Raw genomic sequence first — 19,968 nt, forward strand, 5'->3', positions numbered from 1 at the left:
CACAACACCTGCCAAAAAACCACAAGATTCCTTTTTCCTCTAATTCATCCATTCAAAATGCTCTTGGACTTCCTTGAGGATTGAGTCTGAGGGATTGGTATCAAGGGGGTGTCTCAGGTTTAGCTGGGTGTGAATTCAATTATCATCTGTCAGAGGTGGGGCAGGTATCTTCTGTTCATTGAGCAGTTTTCTTTATCCCTCCCACAAACCCATCCTCCTTCCAGGAGATATTTTCTGTTAATGGGCCAGTGAGTGTCCCTGCAGGGCTGATAAAATTCCATCATCCCATGGGGAGAAGCTCCGCCCAGGGGAGGAGCCAAGCATTCCTACCTGGATACAATCTGAGGTTTGGGACACCACGGCAGCCTTTGCCCACTGCATTCCCAAAGACCAGGCCCATCTAAATCACCACTGGAATTTCAGAAGAAAACTCCCCCCTTGTGCAGGATCCCTGCTCCAGCAGAACCACAGCTGGCACTGCAGGAGGGCTGAGCCCCCATGGGATGGGGCTGGGACACCCCCCTGACACACAGGGGGTCAGGGCATGCTCTGACTCTGGCAGTGGGTTTTGGTTTTTTTTAATGTACTATTACATTTGAATTTTTAGTTTTCCTAGTAAAGAATTGTTATTCCTATTCCCATATTTTTACCTGAAAGCCTTTTAATTTCAGAATTCTAATAATTCAAAGGGAGGGCTCAACATTTTCCCTTTCAGGGGAGGCTCCTGCTTCCCTTAGCCAGCACCTGTCTTTCCAACCAGGAGAGGGGGAAAACAGTTTGAGTTCATGCAGGACATTTTTGTACAAAACACTGGTGGTGTTGTGGCTGTGACAGAATCATTTGCAGCACCCAAAGGCAAAGTGATGAAACATCATGAAGGGCCTGAAGATTCTCAGTAAGAAATCCAGAAAAGCAAAAATCCACATAAAGCACAGAATTATGGGCACCTTTTGAACACCATCAAACCACAAACACATACCCCCTGCTCTGCAGCATGTGCAGCTTAAATTCCACAGGCAAGACACGGGGACTGAAATAAAGAAATCTGGTTGGCTCTATGTTTCATACAGTTTTGGGGGGAGAAAAAAGGATTTTTTTAACATGACAAATGTATCATCACTGTTCAAGATGTCATAGAAGCAGTTCTGACAATTTGATGAATGCATCACTGTCCTTTCATTCTGAAATTCAGATTAAATCTTAATTTGAAAGCCACTGGAAGCTCCACAGCCATCTCAACTACCAGAAGCTGTTTCCATATGTTTTATTTCTGTTAACAGCAATAAAACTAATTTAAACTAACATCAGGAGACTCATCAGGTTCCACTCCACTGGAGAGGGTCAGCCTGACATTTATGTAAAAAATGTATTGGAAGAAAATTTGGGAGGTTTTAAAATCACTAACAAGTGATGCACATTTTAAGGACTGGTGATAAAACTGTAGCAGAGTCATTACGGAATGATTAAAACCATCCAGAAAAGGCCATTTTTACATATAGACACTGAGTCATTTAGAAGGCACAGCAATACATTCCAACTTGAAAATTAGCTTTACAAGTCCCTCTGTGTTTAATTGTACTTTGCAGGTTCTCAGGGAGGAGGCTGTCACGCAGTTCAAGCAGATTTTCCTGGAGTAAAACAAAACAAAGAATTCCTAAAACTTTGCATCCTGCTGGACTCTCTGTGCTGCTGCCTCCTGCAGCTGGTCAGGGTCTGTTTCCCACCAATCCTCCCCCTCCACCAGCACAGAATGAGGCTGACCCTCCACAATTCCCTCCTGCTCTAAAGTAAATTAGACAATTACTGTTCCACTTCATCTGATGTGCACCTTTACCAGGAATCAGCCTTTCTGTGAGATCCTCAACTCCACACATTTCCTCCATCTATTACAGACTGGGGGGAAAAAAATCACAATTTTCTTTTAGTTCAGCTAAACAACTCAGCTGATGTTTTCCCCATAATTAGTATTTCACCTGCCCCCTTTTTATTATTTCCTTAATTTTAAATTAGCCTTCATATTTTTACTCTTCCTGGGCCTATTTCATAGCTCCTCCAAGCACACCACAACTTTTTGGCAACAGCCTTGGCACGTCTCAGCTCAGGAGCCATGAAAGCCTCTCCTTTTATGCAGTTTTGTTCCAGCTTCCTTCATCCTTGTTTCTCCTTTAAAAGCTCACAACTAGGAAGGAGCAAGTGGGAAGAAACAAAACTCCTAAAGGTGTTGTTTCTGAGCAGGTTTCAGAGGTTTGCTCAGCAGAGCTGCTCCCTGAACTCCTCTGCTCCTCACTCTGCTCAAATCCTCCACTCTGGTGATTTTCAAACACACAGGGAAAAGGAACATCTGCTACTAAAGCTTGAGACAATCCCTGCAAACTTTGACAGGATATCCTGCACAGACATCTCCATTGTGGCTGTCACCTCACACCACTAAATATCAAAATGCCTTGTAAAACAAATTGCATTTTCTCCTGGAAACATGTGAACAAAGACAGCTAATTAAAGCAGCTCCTCACAGTGACAGCTCCACATTGTGTGTGTGCACTGCACCTCAGAATGCAAAGTGTTCAAAGCCATCTCCCCATTTTCACAGATTTAACAAATACCTCAGCCTGGCATTCCCCAAAGGGAAAGCAATGTGAGTTTATTACTGTAGAACTGTATTATAAGCAGAAAGAATTTTAAGGGCTTGTACAACAGGATAATTTATGATTTTTTTGTCACAATGAGAAAGCCAAATGAAAGCAATAAAGTCAAGGTGATTGTTGGTTGTTTTAATGTATTATTTGGAATCATATTGCTTTGCTGTGTCAGCCTTGTCTGTGCACAGATTCTGTGTTTTCTGCATTTCACAGCACAATAAAACATCTTGTGGATGCAATTTCCTCGTTACAAGCAGCTATAAAGCCACTGAAAATAAATCCACCAGGGCAATATCCTTTGCAACTGAGCAATAGTGTAAAATTCCAGGGCATCACTTGTATTGGATATTCCATTCCAGCATGACAAACAGCAGCTATTCCAGACCAGTCTCTGGGCCAAGAGCCCGACTGCACTCACCCAGCTGGGAGAGACCAACATCTCTGGCTGCATTTCAGGTTATTTGGAGTGATCCTTCCACATCTTCAGTGTCAATGACTGAGACTCAACCAATCCTAACCAACACTTTCATTTACTGCCCACAAACACAAACCCTTCTGACTTCACTCTGTCTGTGCAGTCAACACTGGGACAGGACATTCCATCCCTGCCTTCCACCTGCTCCTGGCTCCTTGCACCCCTTGATTCCATGGAACCACTTGGCTGGCCAGCATTTGCATTTGCTGCTATTTTGCTGATGCCTCTGTGAGCAGGAACAAAGACCTCTCCAGAGATTAAGCACTATTCCCCTGACTGATCATTTCATTTGACATAATTACATTTCATCTTCATTTGCCAGAAAGAAAGGAAAACAGTGGGAAGCAAATTAACCACAACATAAAGATTCTGCCCAAACATCAACAGAGCTTGGGGAGCTTTTGCCCAAGACAAGACCACAGTGACCAGGATGTTGTGCAGGCAGAAACACAAAAGCATAGCCTCAGTGACATTTCACCTCAGAGAAAATGCAGTTTAAGAGGGGGGATAGAGAATTTACACTGATTGCTTGCTACTGCATCAGTCTGGTTAAAATCAGGCTGCCAGAGAAGTCTGGAGCTGTCTTGGAGCAGCTTGAGCTCACACTGGGTAACACAATTAATTCCCTGAACAGCCTCAGAGCAAGGTGGGAGCAGCACCCAGGCCCAGCCTGGCTGCCCCAGGGCTCTGTAGGACACAGGGGGCTGGGTCCCTGTAGGATTGATGGGGGTAGGACGGTGGGGATGGATGGAGACGAGAGATCTCTGCAGCCAGGTCAGGAATTTGGGGTTTATTGCAAAGGGCCTGGGTGCAGGGGCCTACTGGGAGCTGCAGCCACAGTCCAGAGCAGGCCTGAGAGAAGAGAGGGGGAGACAGGATGAGAGGGTAAGAATGTAAAAGGATAAAGAGTGAAAGGCAAGAGGGCAAAGTTCCCATTCCAATACAATAAATCTTCTTCTGTGTTGAATATTCTGATTCTCACTAACCAATCCAGTACAATATACAAATCCTACAGCATTTACATACAGCCTATAAGAATTACTACATCACCATACTGTGTTACGTTTTAAACCCTAAAAACTCCTCTTTGGGCCCCTTCTGCCAAGCTGTAGGGTCTGCTCTGACCCTTGGACCTGTCTGCAGGCAGAGGGTGTTGTTTCATCAAAAGGGGATTACCTTCAGCTGGCAACACCATTGTTTTCCAGTTGTTCAGTAACTAAAGTATCTCAAAGCTTGCTTTCATTTCAGTCTCGCTTATAGTTTCCATATTCTCAAAATCTTTTGCCAGACAATCATATTTATAAGGCTTTCCTGTTTCACCTTCCCCAACAGCTCCCACCAGCACAGCCCAGCCAGTTGGAATGGGCCCCATGGGGCACTGCCAGGTCCCAAAGGGGCACAGGCCTGGGCAGACCCTTCCTGCCAGGTGGGAGAGGCTCTGGCAAACCCTTCCAGCAGTGCCCTGATGGAACACCCAGTGCAGGACAGAGCCTGGCAGGAGCCAGGGCTGGAGTTTGGGTTCCAGGCAGCACCAAAGCAGAGCTGAAGGCAGAGGCTTTCAGCTGTGCCTGGGCACTGCCTGAACCCCCCAAACACACTCCGCAAGAGAGGAGCTCCACACACACATCCTTGGAGCAGCCAAATCCCTCAGGAGGCTCAGGGCCACACTAGAGGGATCACTGAGGCTGAAACACAACCACACTGCTGGAAATCCTCATGCCAGGGGCTTTGCTTCAGTTTTCAGCAGCTGACCAGCATTGGTCCTTCCACAGCCTGCCAGCTCATGGCAGCTCTGCTGGGAGCTAAAACCCCAGGGAGAGAATGCAGTGATGCCCACAGGCATCCCAGTGCAGCCTGGAGATCAGATCCAGCTCAGTGGCTGTGCACTGGACAGATTCCACCTCACCCTGCACAGCCTCCAGCCCAGGTCCACACCACACTGATCCTGAACTCTGCTGAAGTCAAAAGCACCTCAGAGGATCTTTAATCCCTTCCTACAGACTTCTGACTGTTCTTCAGCTCACCTGCTCCTGGGGATAGTCTGCACACCTGGGGGTAAGAACTGGATTTTAATTCTGCAAGGGAAGGTCCTGCCTTGCCTTTGGGGTTTTACAATAAATAAACACAGTGCCTTAAGATGCAATGTCCTGACAGTCCCAAAACACACTGCAGGAATGATGGTGAAGCCACAGTCAATATCATGGACCTCATTATCACTGATCAATAGTCACACTGCTGGAGAAGGCTGCTGCTCAATGGCAATGCTCTCATGAATGTGGAACACTTTCAGATTCCAGGATGGAGTTTTCACTTCTCAGTCCTGTTCAGAGCCCTTTTGCAAGCTCTGGAAGCTTGGCTCAGCCACGTGTGCAGAAAGGTAGGAACAAAAATCACCCCGAGTGTAAAACAGCAAGGGAGTAAGATGGAAGTAAAGTATCTGATGATTACATGAAATTCTGCACATTATCTGATCCTTCCAAGTGCAGAATGAGCACTGCAATAATGAGCCAATGAAGCTCTCCCTGTCAGGCGAAGAAGAGGAGACTGCTAAGAAAGCCAGAACCAGCCCATGGGTGTCCCCTCAGCACAGATGCTGCCCCAAACGCAGCAGCTGGTACACGGCTCCCAGGAACTTGGATTGGGAGCACCAGGAACTAACCATCAATCTTTTGTAATGATCCAAACTAATCCCTCACTCCCAAATCACACTGGAGACAGAAGCATTCAGTAACTTCTCAAGGGAGAAGAACCTTTACTCAAAACACCAATGGCATGCTAAGCACAAACAATAAAATGCCCACATTAAAAAACAAATCTATTTCTATTTAATGCTTTTAAATAAACTATTTTCTTAGAACAAAGACATCAAGATGATGCACACATACCTAAGGCTTCTTGAGCTGTCACCTTCAGACCTGTAAAGTAAAACACAAATACTTAGGACACAGTTATTTCCAGCATTTATCATTCAAAAGCCATGTACCTTCTCAAGCATGCTCTCCCTCTGTACTTCAGTGAGTGTCTCTAGGGCTTGTTGTACTTTTTCTGCTAATAAGACATTTAGAAAAAAAAAACAAATCCACTCAGGCTTCGAGGAAATCTATTAGAAGTCAAAACCCAGTTAACAGCTGAAGTCAATAACTGCAATATTCAAACAGGTGACACCCTCTGAATCCTCAATAAAGATCTTCCTCAAACATGCACAGAGATTTATTTTCCATCCTTGTTCAAGTGGGAAGCAACACTCTGACACTATTCTAGAGGCAAATTATTTTGTACATTTTAACTTTTGTCTTCATCTCTTCTTCACACTTCAGCTGAAAAGGTCACAGGCAAATAGTCCTGGAATCAAACATTCAGCTTATCAGACACTCAGAAAGGGCCAAGGTTGACAAATAAAGGTAATTTAAAATCATTAAAACCTCATGCTTCTGTGAATTTCAGAAATGTGCAAAAAGGAGGGATAAGATGTCTTAAGCTACAGAGAGGCAGGTTAAAGGTGAGATAATTTCATCCATCAAACATGGAACCAAGCCTCTCCTCTTTCCCCAATATTTTTAAGCAAAGAAACTTAATTCAGGATTATTCACACTGAACAGGATTTCTTCTCCAAGGAGGAATGGGAACATAATATTCAAATTTCAGGACCAAACAAAAATCCAGAAGAAAACATAGAACCATTTGCCCAATTCCTTTCCTCCCTCACTCCCAAAGCTGCCTCCCCAAAGACAAGGGGAGAACAGGTAAGAACCAGTTGTGTTTAATAGACACAACAACTTCAAAGCAGTTTTCCCAATGCAGAAGTCCCACGAGGCTGAGCTCAGCCCTGCACTCCCAGGAGTAATGAAAAAATTAATGAATGTTTAGGTGCCACCTCCCCACACTCAGCTCTCAGCAAATTCCATCTGGCAGAGCACACACCTTATTGGGAAAGATGTTCCTGTAATTGCTTCTGCTTTCAAGTTCCCAAATACAGGAGACAGCAATTAATGGCTTCATTCCCTGCCTCTCCCCTGGGCTGGAATAACAAACTCATCCAGCAGGGAGAACGTGTCCCAGTGCTCAGAGCCTGCAGTGTCACTGGGTGTCACCAGGCACCCAAACCCCCAAAGTCCTGCAGCCCATTCTGCTCTCCCTGGAGCCCCAGGATGTTTCCAGTGGGGTGAGGGGGATCTCAAGCTGATCACCTCCCAGCACAGCCCAGAAAACAGGCAATGGGGTGTAGGGGGACACAAGATAAGAAAATAAATGTAGTATAGAAAGTAACCTTACCCCATTAAGGAATTGCAGCTGAGCCAATTATTAGAGATTGGGAACAGGCCTGATTTTAACAGGTCACACCTGTAGCCAATAAGAGTGTTATAAAAGAGTGGAGTGGTGAGAACTGGGGTTAGTTGGCTGCTGTGAGGATGAGTTAATGCCTGGACAAATTGCCTATGAGAAACATCAAGGAGGTACAAAACTCTAGCAATATAGAACCCTTGCAATGTAATGACAACAAAGGGGGCCTACAACCCCCACCACCCCTTCTTTACTTTCAGGTTTCCCAGAAAAGCTGGGAAATTTCTCAGCTGCTAAATTTGCATTTTCAAGGGTAAGACTTACTCGGGTAAATTCTGAAGAGTTGTTTAGAGCTGGTCAATTTTGCTCAGGGAATGAGTAATTGATGAGCAGAGCTGAATGAACACAGAGCTAAAAGAAACCACTGCTTGTAGTCTGAGACAAAGCATTCGATTTTCTTTGAGCATTCTTTGAGAGGCAGGACTGGGGATCGATATTTAATGTTTCTGCTCACACAGGAAGCATGTGCTGGGCTCTGGGTTGGCTTTTTTCCTTTTGACCCACACAAAAGAAATGATGCTGGCACAGCTGAGACAAGGAGAAAAGTGAAAAGGCTTCTGGCAGTATCTTGGATTATTTATTTCAAGGTAGACCTTAAAAAAAAATTTAAAAGCCCACAATATAGAGAATATCTTCTGTGCTGTAGTACTTGGAACAGCATAGATTCCATTTAGAGATCTGAGTTGTATCACTGATGAGATAAATGTCATACAACGGTCTGCAAGATTTCTCCCCTCAGCCCTGGATGGTTTCCAAGATTTCATTTTGAGTAGAACTAAATATTACAATATTACACTCCTATTGAAGTACAAGTTTGCCTTCTTCCTGACCCCATGAATTTCATTCTCAGTAGGAAATACAGTGAAATACGTCCTTTTTGAGATTGTTATAGCCAAGAGAAGCAGAAATTACTTTCCTACCAGTAGTAATTACTGTAATTTCATTGCAGACAGATGCCAGGAGGAACAGGCACCACCATAACAAACCTTGAACCAAAAATAAAATGTAAAGAAAAACAAAACCCCCAGCACCTGAGGTTTACAGAGGGCTGTCAACCCTCTGTAAGTGACCATTAAAATCCTGAATGATTTTTGAGTTTAATTAAGTACTGCCATCACCATCTGTCAGTCCATATCCAAAACATGTATATTTCAGAAACCAGCTCCACTCCCACCACCATAAGGATTTCTCTTTGTCACCACTACCCTCCTATAAAAACCCCATGCAGGAGAACAACAAACCAACTATCTTGGCTTCCAGTTGCTGACTTGGTTGGCAATTTTCCAACAAACCATCCATGGTGGGAAGTGTCAGCTCCTAAAAACTGGAAGCCATTTACAGGAATAACACAATTTCAAAGAAAACGCTGGGAAAAGCACAGGATGGAAAAGCCCTTCAGACTGGGAATGTGTGAGGTTCCAGGTTCCTCTTCACTGAGGGGACAGGAGGACCTCAGAACCCCAGCAGCAGCCGCAGAGCTCCTTCAGTGGCTTTACCTCATCCCAAAGATTTCTGTTCACACCAGCAGGAAATGTTCAATTCTCATTATTCCTCCAAGAGCCATGATAAACAAGCTGAAAGCCCTGTGGCATCTGATTTGTTGTTTACACCTAAAGCTGCACTTAGAGGGGAACAGCCCAAGGTAAATCTGCTTCCAAAGGCAGCTCCAGGACCAGCTTTCCTCTTGCTCTCTAATGAGCAAGAGGAAAATGATTACTCTAATGAGAGTAATAATTTTCCACATTAAACACTGCTCAGAACCAAGGTGTGTGATATGGACTGGGATACACAACCACCCCTGCAACAACTCCTAGCTGAGCAGATACCTTATCCGGGCAGTGAGTTGTGGCAATGTCCTGTAAAAGAATACAGCAAGTAATTTTAACAGTTTTGAGACTCTGTTTGTCTAGGATTCGTGTTTGGGGGTGCACAATGTGGTACAAAACCAGCCAAAAGCAGAAGTGAAACCTTTCTGTAAGAACCCACGAGTGGACAAGGCTTTAAATAGTTGACAGAGCCACCCCTGTGGTAGGAATCCCACTCAAGATCTCACCTCCTTGGAGCTGTCACCTTCATCAGAATAAAAAGAACTGGGGAAAAGCCAAGGCTTCTAACAGCATTTCAAACATGCACTGAATAATCAGACTCCACCTGAAATGCATCTTCTCACAAGCCACAGGAACTGATGCTACTGTGGGAGACTTGGAGTACATAGTGATCACATATTACAGAGCATTCTAATTCCATTTTTCACAAAAGGAAAAGATTGAACTGAACCTTTACACAGCACTACAAGGATCAATGCATTTGATTAAGCCTTGCTTTGAGCACAGAATGTGCCTCAAAACCAAAACTGCGCCCAGCACAGGTTGTTCTTCTGTAGTGTTTGAAATCTTCCAGCATCTGTAATGCAGAGGAACTGATTACCTTCAAGGGAGAGAGCTCCAGAGAGAATTCATTGATGGCCACAGAAATTTTACTCCTGGTATGAGGAGCAGGGAGCAGTGTGGGGTTCCTGCAGGTGAATGTTCTGAGCAGCGTTTCAAACCCAGGCAGATGTTGCCAGGAAACCTCCAACCCTGTCTAAAGGCTATTAGAGCTTTCCAGGATTGTTATTTGAGCCTGCTGGGTGTGAATGCTGCTCTGTGCCCCTGTGGATCCCAGCAGATATGCAAAGCTCTGCCAAGGAAAGCAGCACTCTCCTCCCAGGAGTCTGGGAAGAGCAGGCTCAGGAATGGAGTCAGGCTGGAATAAAACCTCCCAGCTCAGCCACTGTCCTGCCCTCACACTGTGGCTGCATTTCTGTGCACAGAGAAAAGCAAGGCTCAACTTCCCAAGGATATTTCCTGGGAATTGCAGCGAGGAATCTCAGAGAATAAAAAAACAATTCTTATCTCATTTGCTACTCCTGTTGTTCTGAACATGTGGCATGTGCTGGAAGATTATTTACCGGAAGGGATGGCTTGGTTGGATTCTGGGGATGGTGTTTTGATTCATTGACCAGCTGGATCCACGTGTGTGTGTTGGGACTGTTGGCTGACAGCCACGAGTTTTCAGCAGTTAGTTAGAAGTATGATATAGTACAGTATATTATCTCTCTAATATAGTTGTAATGTAATATAGTATAGTTTTAATAAAGAGAGTATTCAGCATTCCAAAGCCTTGGAGTCAGATGCCAATCATTCCCAGAGTTGGGCTCACCTGATTTTACAATATTACACCCCTGCTTAAAGAGTCTGGATGAGCACCAGAGCACTGCCAGCAATGTATAAACTGGGAGTTGATTTGGAAGGGCCTTTAAAGCCCATCTGCTGTGGGCAGGGACAGCTCCCAGCAGAGCAGGCTGCTCCAGGGCTGTCCCAGCCAGCCCACACCCCACAGACACAGGCAGGGGAGATTCTCTGTAGGAGCATCAAGGGGTCAGGACGGATGGACAGAGATCTCTGGTGCCAGGTTGTGGAATTTGGGGTTTATTGCACAGGGCCTGGGTGCAGGGCCCTGCTGGGATTTGGGGTTTATTGCAAAGGGCCTGGGTGCAGGGCCCTGCTGGGATTTGGGGTTTATTGCACAGGGCCTGGGTGCAGGGCCCTGCTGGGATTTGGGGTTTATTGCAAAGGGCCTGGGTGCAGGGCCCTGCTGGGATTTGGGGTTTATTGCAAAGGGCCTGGGTGCAGGGCCCTGCTGGGATTTGGGGTTTATTGCAAAGGGCCTGGGTGCAGGGCCCTGCTGGGATTTGGGGTTTATTGCACAGGGCCTGGGTGCAGGGCCCTGCTGGGAGCTGCAGCCACAGCTCAGAGCAGGCTGAGAGAAGAAAGGGGGAGAGAGTGTGAGAGGGTGAGAGAGTAAAAGGGCAAGAGAGCAAAGTTCCCGTTCCAATACAATAAATCTTCTTCTGTGTTGAATATTCTGATTCTCACTAACCAATCCAGTACAATATACAAATCCTATAACATTTACATGCAGCCTATACGAATCATTACATTACCACACTGTGTTACATTTTAAACCCTAAAAACTCCTCTTTGGGCCCCTTCTGCCAAGCTGTAGGGTCTGCTCTGACCCTTAGACCTGTCTGCAAGCAGAGGGGATTGATTGTTCTATCAAAAGGGGATCACCTTCAGCTGGCCATGCCATTGTTTTCCAATTGTTCAGTAACTGAGGGATCTCAAAGTTTGCTTTCATTTCAATCTTGCTTATAGTTTCCATGTTCTCAAAATCTTTTGCCAGACAATCATATTTATAAGGCTTTCCTGTTTCATCTTCCCCAAAAATTTTCCTTCCCAAGAACTGTGGCCAGCAAGGCCCTGTGTGTTGGGTGAAGTCAAAACATTCTACTGGGCTGAAGACTTGAAAGAAGTGTGGTAAAAAACCTAGGAAGAACTGCCCAGTCAGTAACATTTTAACAAGGTGACTGTCAGGATGAGAAAAACGATGAATTTCACCACTAATTAGGTCCCTTCAGCAAGATTCAGTCATTATGCACAACAGGGTGAACACCTCTTCATCAACACAATTAAACAAACTCACCACAGCCTCCCACAAAATTCCAACTAAGCTATGATAATACCAACCTCATACTAAGGTCCCAGCACTTTTGGTAACTTCAAGATACAAAAAACCTGTATCTCTGGTCTTATTCCGTGTTTTTAAACACTGGCTGGATGTCATGATGAATGCATCAAAAGCCTTCTGGTTCATTTGTCTCACTGTTCCACACACTTCAGCTCACTGGGCACCAGTCCACTGCTCCCACCCTCAAAAACCCCATAAATACATTCTGAGTGCAGAGAGCAGTTTAGATGTCATTTCCCACCACCAAGCTGAAAAAGAAATTTCCATCAAGCCCCAAACAGATTTAAAAGTCCCATCACCAGTATATCCAAGCTAAATTTGGGCTGCTGCTTGGCCCATGATCTTGTGGCAGCTCGAGCATGAAAGGACAGCACCTCCCACATGGATGGCATCATGCAGAGAGTTAATGTGAGCTAAACCTGTGAATCACCCACTGCAGAATCCAAGGGCACTTATGTAAGGAGCATTTCCAGGCACCATTTTGAACAAGAGGTCCCCTGGCAGAAGGGATGTGCCCAGTCCCTGCTGTGTGCTATGGATAACCACAGGTACTGCTGGAAGGGCTCCCCCAAAACCCAACAATTCCCAGGAGCTCTGCTGGGCTGGGGTGGAGGGTGCTCTGAGCTCTGGGTTACAGCACAACACAAGACTGACTGCTTAAAATGAACCTGTTTGCTAAATTGACTGGATTTTAGACCTACAACCACCAATTAACCATGTTCAATGAGACAGCACAGTATTTCACCCAGAACATCGTTAATCACACTCTTTTTGTCCTTATTTTCTCCAACTCCCATTAAAGAAATGAACTTTTTAGCCATCTTAAGTGACAGTTAATATTGCATGTGCCCTTTTTTTAACACAGATGTGCTGTGTGCAGATTGTGTGCACTCCTATTTCTGCAGAGCACCTCCAGCCCAGCAGAATCCCCATCCCAGCTCTGGGAATGCACTAATCATGTGGCAGTGACCACAAAAAGTGACCACAAAAGCTCTTCAGTCCTTACAAAGCTGTTACACAGGTGAGAAAATAGCCTTTTTTTTTTTTTTTTTTTTTTTTTTTTTTTTTTTTTTTTTTTTTTTTTTTTTTTTTTTACCTTTTAAAGTGAATTCTAACTGTAATCCTGACCAGGAACACTGAAAAGAGCCACAGATCCCATTTCTGTCGTGTTTGGGCCCAGCAGATACATCACAGCCCACGAGAGGCAGCAGCCCCTTATCTCCCACAGATAACTCACTGCATTCTCCACTCCAGCCTGGCCATCTGGGCACAATCCTGGGCTCCAGGGAGCTTGGCCTGGATGACCTCCAGGGGTCCCTTCCAACTCGAGCCATCCTGTGATGCTGTGATAAATAGCATGGAAATGCAGCTCCTGGCATATGGGCTCCATAACAAGCTTGTTATATCCATTCCTGGACTGCTTTCAGCCACTGCTGTCCAAGAAATGTCCCTTCCAAACTCTCAGAGATCTCTGAGGAGGCATTTGCAGGAGCCCAGCCTGATGTCCCTGCCCAGTCCCTGCCATATGCTCCGAGTGGAGCAGAGCCCTGCCAACCTCACCTGCAGCCAGCAGGGGTTTGCAGTAACCTGGGCTCTCCTGGTGCCTGGAAATGGTTTGGAGGAAGAGCCAAGCAGGCAGTGCTGGTGCTGCCAACCTGGTGCTCCCCACTGGGACCATCTGTGAGCTCAGCAGGGCAGAGCAGCTCCCCAGCAGGACAGGGGCAGCCTGGAGCTGCCTCCCAGAGCAGAGCAGCCCCACAAACTGCTGAGCACATGGGAAATTTGGGATTCTGTGCCTGAGCACAGAGTGCTGCTGGCCCTGTGAGCAGGGCAGGGATGTGCCATTGCACACCCAAAGCTGCTGTGCTCTGAACACAGACAGGCTGGGACGCATTTGGGTTCTGCCCAGAGTGTTGGGTGTCTGTCATTATAGTACACAAAAAACACAAGCGCACACCACTGTTCTCAAGGTGAAGGAAAAAGGGGAGTTTATTTTCTGATTCCAACATTTATAGTTTTCCAAAAGTGGCAGTGGATTGGAGGGTGACAGTGCCACCTCTCCAATGACACTGGTCAAACCAACAGTCCATCAACTTTCTCCTCCTCCATAAAGAAATGCAAAACAATGAGTTATTCACAGAAAGTGTGTGAGAAAGTTCACTACAAGAATGTCAACATCAGAAGGCTTAGAAAATCTTAAAAAACCAGGGTGACAGGAGTCCCCTCTGGAAGGTGGAGCAGAGCCAGCAGCTGCTCTGCCCCGAGGGGCCTGGCACGTGTCACAACATTGTCACCAATTCTGCCCTGCTCTGCCCTCAGCACAGCCCCTCCAGGTGCACAGAAAATGGGATTGTGATCACTGGGATTCCATTCCACTGGGATGGAAACACAGCCAAGCAGAACACACAGGAGGAAGCTTTGCTGCCCTCCTGCAGCAGATGGGGACTTTGGGGTGTGGAGGGTCTGGGGGATGAAGGGCTCCAGTCTCGGGTTGCTGTTGTTAATTGCTGCCCCGAGATGTGCAGGGTGTCTCTGTTTCAGCCTGCGCATCCGAAGAACGAGTCAGAGCTCTTCACTTTTTGGTCTTGAGGTTGTTTATTAATTCTTATCTATAAAATTTTATTTCTGTCCAGCCAAGATCTGCTCAGCAGGGCAGCCACAGGCACTCTGTGTTGTCCTTTTATACTACAAACTACATATAACATATTTACACCTAATTCCCAATACCCATAACCTATATTAGACAGTGCACTTCTATTCTAAACCAATCCTAAAGTTCAACATCACTGCAGAAAATGAAGAACAAGAAGAAGGAGAAGAAAAAGAAGAAGAAGAAGGACTAGACTCGCCTTGATTCCTCCATCTTGTCCCCAAAACCCTCATACCAAAAATCCTAAAATCTACATTTTCACCCAGTGATCATTTTGTTATTAGACTATTCAAACCAGTGTGACTTTCACGTCCTCATACAAAGCTGGTAACTTGCTCCAGGGGTCAAAATCAAATCCCCAGGTGTTCTGGGCTCTGTGCCAGGGTCTCTGAGCCCCCCGACGAGGTTCTCAGCAACTCTGGACATCCAAGGGGACGTGCTGAGTTCTGACACTCCAGGACAGCCCATCCCTGCAGCCTGTGCCTCTCTCAGCTCCTCTCATCCATCCCTGCAGCCTGTGCCTCTCTCAGCTCCTGTCTCACCCATCCCTGTGCCTCTCTCAGCCCCTGTCTCACGAGATGAAGCCATTAGGCTGCACAGAGCAGCCAATTGATGATCTCAGTAAGAGCACTGCCAAAAGGCCATATGGAAGGGAAGAAAATATTTCGCTTCGACAAGCGAGGGGTGATCTTAAAGTCAGCACCAGAATGAGGACCTGAATCTCAAGTGGTAAAATATGAAAAAAAAATATCCTTGGTTTATGAGCTCTGAAAAGCATTTTACCTCTTTTCCTTGCTCCATCTCTCCTTCAATTGTTTATAATTTGGAACAGCTTTTAAGAAAAAAAATTCAGAAAACTGAATTTTTGAACTGAAAGGCTGCCTCCACTCTGTTTGAGAAATACCTCATTCTTACTCCATTTATCATTTTACAAGTGAGTCAATTCCTTATTTTCCCCTGCAGCTGAAAGTTTCCAATCCAGTTATTTCTGCAGCTTTGACCTGCAGCCTTGTCTGTCCCTACCCCAGCTCAGGGAAGAGCAACTTCCCAACCCAAATTCCTTTAAATGAACCTTTCCAGCTCAGTTCATTCACTGAGGTGTGGAGTGGCTTTCTAACAGCTGAGGGAGAGAGCTGCAGTTTAGCCCCACAGGTACTGAGGAGCTGCACAGGAAATTTTTCATATCTTGCTGCACATCAGAAATCTCTCCCCACATTCCTTCACCACTTATTTTCTGCAGAAGGACAAGGCAGGATTAAGCAGCATTAGCCTGTGGCAATCACCTGTACTGAATGTGGAATATCGAATACAGAAGGCATTATTTCAGCTTCAATTAAGGGGGAGCAGAAGTGGAAAGCCACAGCACAGGATTATTTCAGATCTCTTTCCATTTCCAGGTAAGGCTTTACAAAGAAAGAAAAATCTCTCTTAAAATGGGGTTTAAACAAGCAGCTCATCCTTTTATCTGACATTCAGAAAAAGTCAGGCTTTTCAACAATCCTGGCTCCAATTATGGTCCCTTTTAGAGATCCTTCCAACAGCAGCTAAATGGTTCTCAGACTATGAAGATACTCACAGCAGAACACTTTGTCATCAATTCAGCCTCTCAACACGCAATCATCAGCCATAAACATTTAGAAAATTATCGAATCAAGTTTCATCTTTCATTTGTATCGAGTGCTTCTATGTTCCTTAATAAAATCCTCTGCCTGCAGAGGGTTTTTGTCAAAATGTGCTTTGGATACAGGCAGGATCAGAGAGCGAAAGGCCAGAGCCTCCAACAAGAACGAGACATTTTCTGTACATGAAATTTATGTCCTTAATCCTCAGGCTTGGAGACCATTCAAGCTCTCCCCTGATCTTTCATACAAGACAAGATCTATGTTTATTCCATGAGGAGAAGAAACAAACAGTGACACTGATGGGGACAGCTGCCATCAACCCTGCATCCCAGGAATTCATTCACTGACCCAACAGTAATTACAAAACCCAGCCCTGGAAACCTCCCTATGCAATTTCAGCTGAGGCACTGTATGGATGAAATTTTCAGGGTAAACTACACCCAGGTCCTGTTTCCAGGGGCACCAGCTCCTTAAATTCCACACACATATTTTTGAGAAGTCTGAGTGATTTGCCATTAAAACAGCAAAGATATTTTCTAGAAAAAATTGATGGTGCTTCTAGAGAGCAACCTAAATGGAACACAGAGATGTACGAAAAGGGCTAAAGCCTCAACAAAGTCACCCTCTGGATTGACCTCACTGCCTGCACTGGCAGGGCTCAGGATGGTGCCTGTGATGGTGTTCACAGGGGTTCTTGGATGAGGGAAGAGATGAGGATCTGACTCCATGTTTCAGAGGGCTGATTTATTATTTTATGGTATATATTACATTAAAACTATACTAAAGAATAAAAGAAAAAGTTTCATCAGAAGGCTGGCTAGGAATGGAATCAGAAAGAATGATAACAAAGGTTTGTGGCTCGGCTCTCTGTCCAAGCCAGCTGAGTGTGATTGGCCATTAATTACAAACATCCAACATGGGACCAATCCCAGATGCACCTGTTGCATTCCACAGCAGCAGATAACCATTGTTTACATTTTGTTCCTGAGGCCTCCCAGCTTCTCAGGAGGAAAAAATCCTAAGGAAAGGATTTTACATAAAAGATGTCTGTGACAGGTGCCAAACATGAAGAGAACCAGAAACACTTGGAGTCATAAGCCTGTCCTTGGACTGGCTGTGCCCTGCCTTGGGAAGGGCCCTGTCACCACTCAGGACAGGAGCTGCAGGGCCCCACAGATATTCCCAGTACATCACACAACCCCAGAATGGTTTGGGTGAGACTGGATTTTAAATCCCCTCCAGTGCCACCCCTGCCATGGCAGGGACACCTCCCACTGTCCCAGGCTGCTCCAAGCCCCAGTGTCCAGCCTGGCCTTGGGCACCGCCAGGGATCCAGGGGCAGCCACAGCTGCTCTGGGCACCCTGTGCCAGGGCCTGCCCACCCTCACAGGGAACAATCCCTTCCTAAAGGATGTTTAAGTCCAATCCCTTTGATGACTGTGTTCCTCTGCCCCTGCAGCCAACCTGAGCCCCTTGGGAACTCCAAATGCCACAGGAGCTCTGCTGCCTTTCATGTAATTCTTGCCTCCAATTAAGACTAAATTAGAAAACCTGAAAAGATTAAGACAAAACCGTGTGTGTGTTCTACTGCTATAACTCACCAGACTGCATAAAGAATGGGATTTAAGTCTTCAACTTGTTTTATTTCAACTCTCAGTTAAATCTGTAGAAACACTGTAATTTGTAACTATTAAGTCTGCATGCAGAAGCTACAAAAACACCCAGACAATGCCATAGTCAGGATTCTTGGCTTCTCTCTGGATGCCTGGAGGCTTCAGTTTCAATTATAATGGCTGTACTTACAGCTAATGGTTTTCTTGCTATTAGTCAGCTTCCATCTGTCCCACAACCTGCAGTGGTAACTGGCACAGCCACCCCCATATAAAATGTCCTTCCTCTGAGAATCTGGAGGTTACAGGTTTTTGAAATTATCTTGGCACTGAATGGAGCAACACAGCCCAGTTCTTCACTTCTGAAAATGCCTTAGAAGGGTTTTGGAGGGGTTTGTTTTTTTTTGCTTTGATTTTTGGGATTTGTTTCAGTCAGGTTTTTTGATTACTTTTTAAGGGGCTGAGTGGGGAGAGGCACTGTTTAACATGGTTTGTGAGGTGGCTTTGCTGCTTTCTTAAAATCAGTCCTCAAACACAACCTTCAGCACCATCCCAACTTTCAGGGAGAGTTTTAACCACTAATCCATTCAGCTTTTAGAAGTTTTGCTTCAAATACCTTTTTTATCCCCCATAAGTGTTACTCAAACATTACCTGAGAGATCCCTGCACAATCAGCTCTACCTGGTTTTCCCTCAGTTCACAGTTTGGTGTTTTCAATTGCCTCTTGACATTGCCACATCTTATTTTTGTCCTTTAGGTCAAAGCACTCTCCAGCAGCTCACACTGACCTGGACACAACTAATGAGTCTTCAGAGGTTTTGCTGTTGAATGAGAGTTTTTGGTGGTTTATTGTTTGTTTGGGTTTTTTTTGTGTCACTGTTCACAGTAACATATTTCACTCTCGCTTTTTGGTGGCATAACCACCTTGAGTGAAAGCAGATCCTGTCCATCTCCACTGGCCCCTGGCAAGAAAACATTCACAGTTCTGGACCTCTGAGCTGAGTTCTCTCTGCTCAAAACCACCTCATAACCTTTTACATTGCTCCTATTAAAGAAAAAAAAACCAAAAAACAAAAAAAAACCAAAAAACAAACAACAAAGCAGTACACCAGGTTGCCCAGGATGTCTGCCCTGGATTTGTCTTTACAAACAAACTCTAGGTTGGCTGATAAATGAAACTGGACATTGAAAGATGAACAATGGGGGAAAAGCCTAAATTCCATAAGAATTAACAACTAAAAGGGAGAGTTATACATTAGAGGGAAATCTCTGGTATCAGGTGTTTTGGGAAATCTGTACCTCTCAAGTACCTCAGCCAATGGGGAAAGAGAGAAGGGAAATGGGAAATTAGGATAAAAAAAGAGGCTGTGTAGTCCAAAAAATTGAGAGATCCCAGGGAAATGCCCCATGGCCTCTCCCTTTATTCAAATAAAGTCAAAGGACTCCTCTGTCTCCTTATGGGACATAAATCTCTGGTTTTTGTGGATTAATTTTCATGACACATCCCTCATAGAGAGAGGTACAGATGCCCAGTTCCTACAGCAAGTCAGGCTATTCCCACTGCAACCTTCTCAGAATTATTTTTACTGCCAAGACATTTTGTCTCAGCATTTCCCCTTCTCACAAGAAGCATTTGTTCACTGCAGAGCTCTGCAGCTCCAGGACATCCCAACCCCAGTATCTCACAACTGGAGATACCACAGCTGATGCCATTTGTCCTCCTCCTTATCTTCCTTCACCTCCCCCTGTCCTTGAGCTGGAATAATGTGAAGTTTCTCTCTGCTCCCCTGCCAGGTGACCTCTGGAGCACTGCTGGGTTTGTCTGAGTTCCCTCTGATTTATAGACAAGGGCTCAGGGTCCCTCAAGTGCTCAAGATCCCTCTCTGCCCTGCCCCAAGCATTGACAATTCCCCTGCTGCCACTTTTAGTCTCTCTGTGCTCTGCCCCATCACACAAAGCAGGGGTTGCTCTCACACTGCAAACTCACACCTGCCCTTCAGCAGGAGCACACAGCCCTGGAAAAGCTTTCCATGGAAATAAAACAGGGGTGGGAGGGGAA

General features: G+C 45.4%; 1 protein-coding gene across 5 annotated transcripts in view; it reads right to left on the reverse strand.

Annotated features, from left to right (window-relative positions):
* The window catches only part of IQSEC1 (IQ motif and Sec7 domain ArfGEF 1), a 300,138-nt gene that overhangs the window by 235,266 nt on the left and 44,904 nt on the right, over positions 1-19,968 (reverse strand). For all 5 annotated transcript variants that reach the window (XM_058812654.1, XM_058812656.1, XM_058812653.1 and 2 more), the window contains exon 2: positions 6,000-6,029. In XM_058812654.1, coding sequence (XP_058668637.1) covers positions 6,000-6,029 — 30 coding nt within the window. The remainder of the gene's footprint in view (positions 1-5,999; positions 6,030-19,968) is intronic.

The sequence above is a fragment of the Ammospiza caudacuta genome, chromosome 12 (assembly GCF_027887145.1).
Source record: "Ammospiza caudacuta isolate bAmmCau1 chromosome 12, bAmmCau1.pri, whole genome shotgun sequence".
Taxonomy (NCBI): Eukaryota; Metazoa; Chordata; class Aves; order Passeriformes; family Passerellidae; genus Ammospiza; species Ammospiza caudacuta.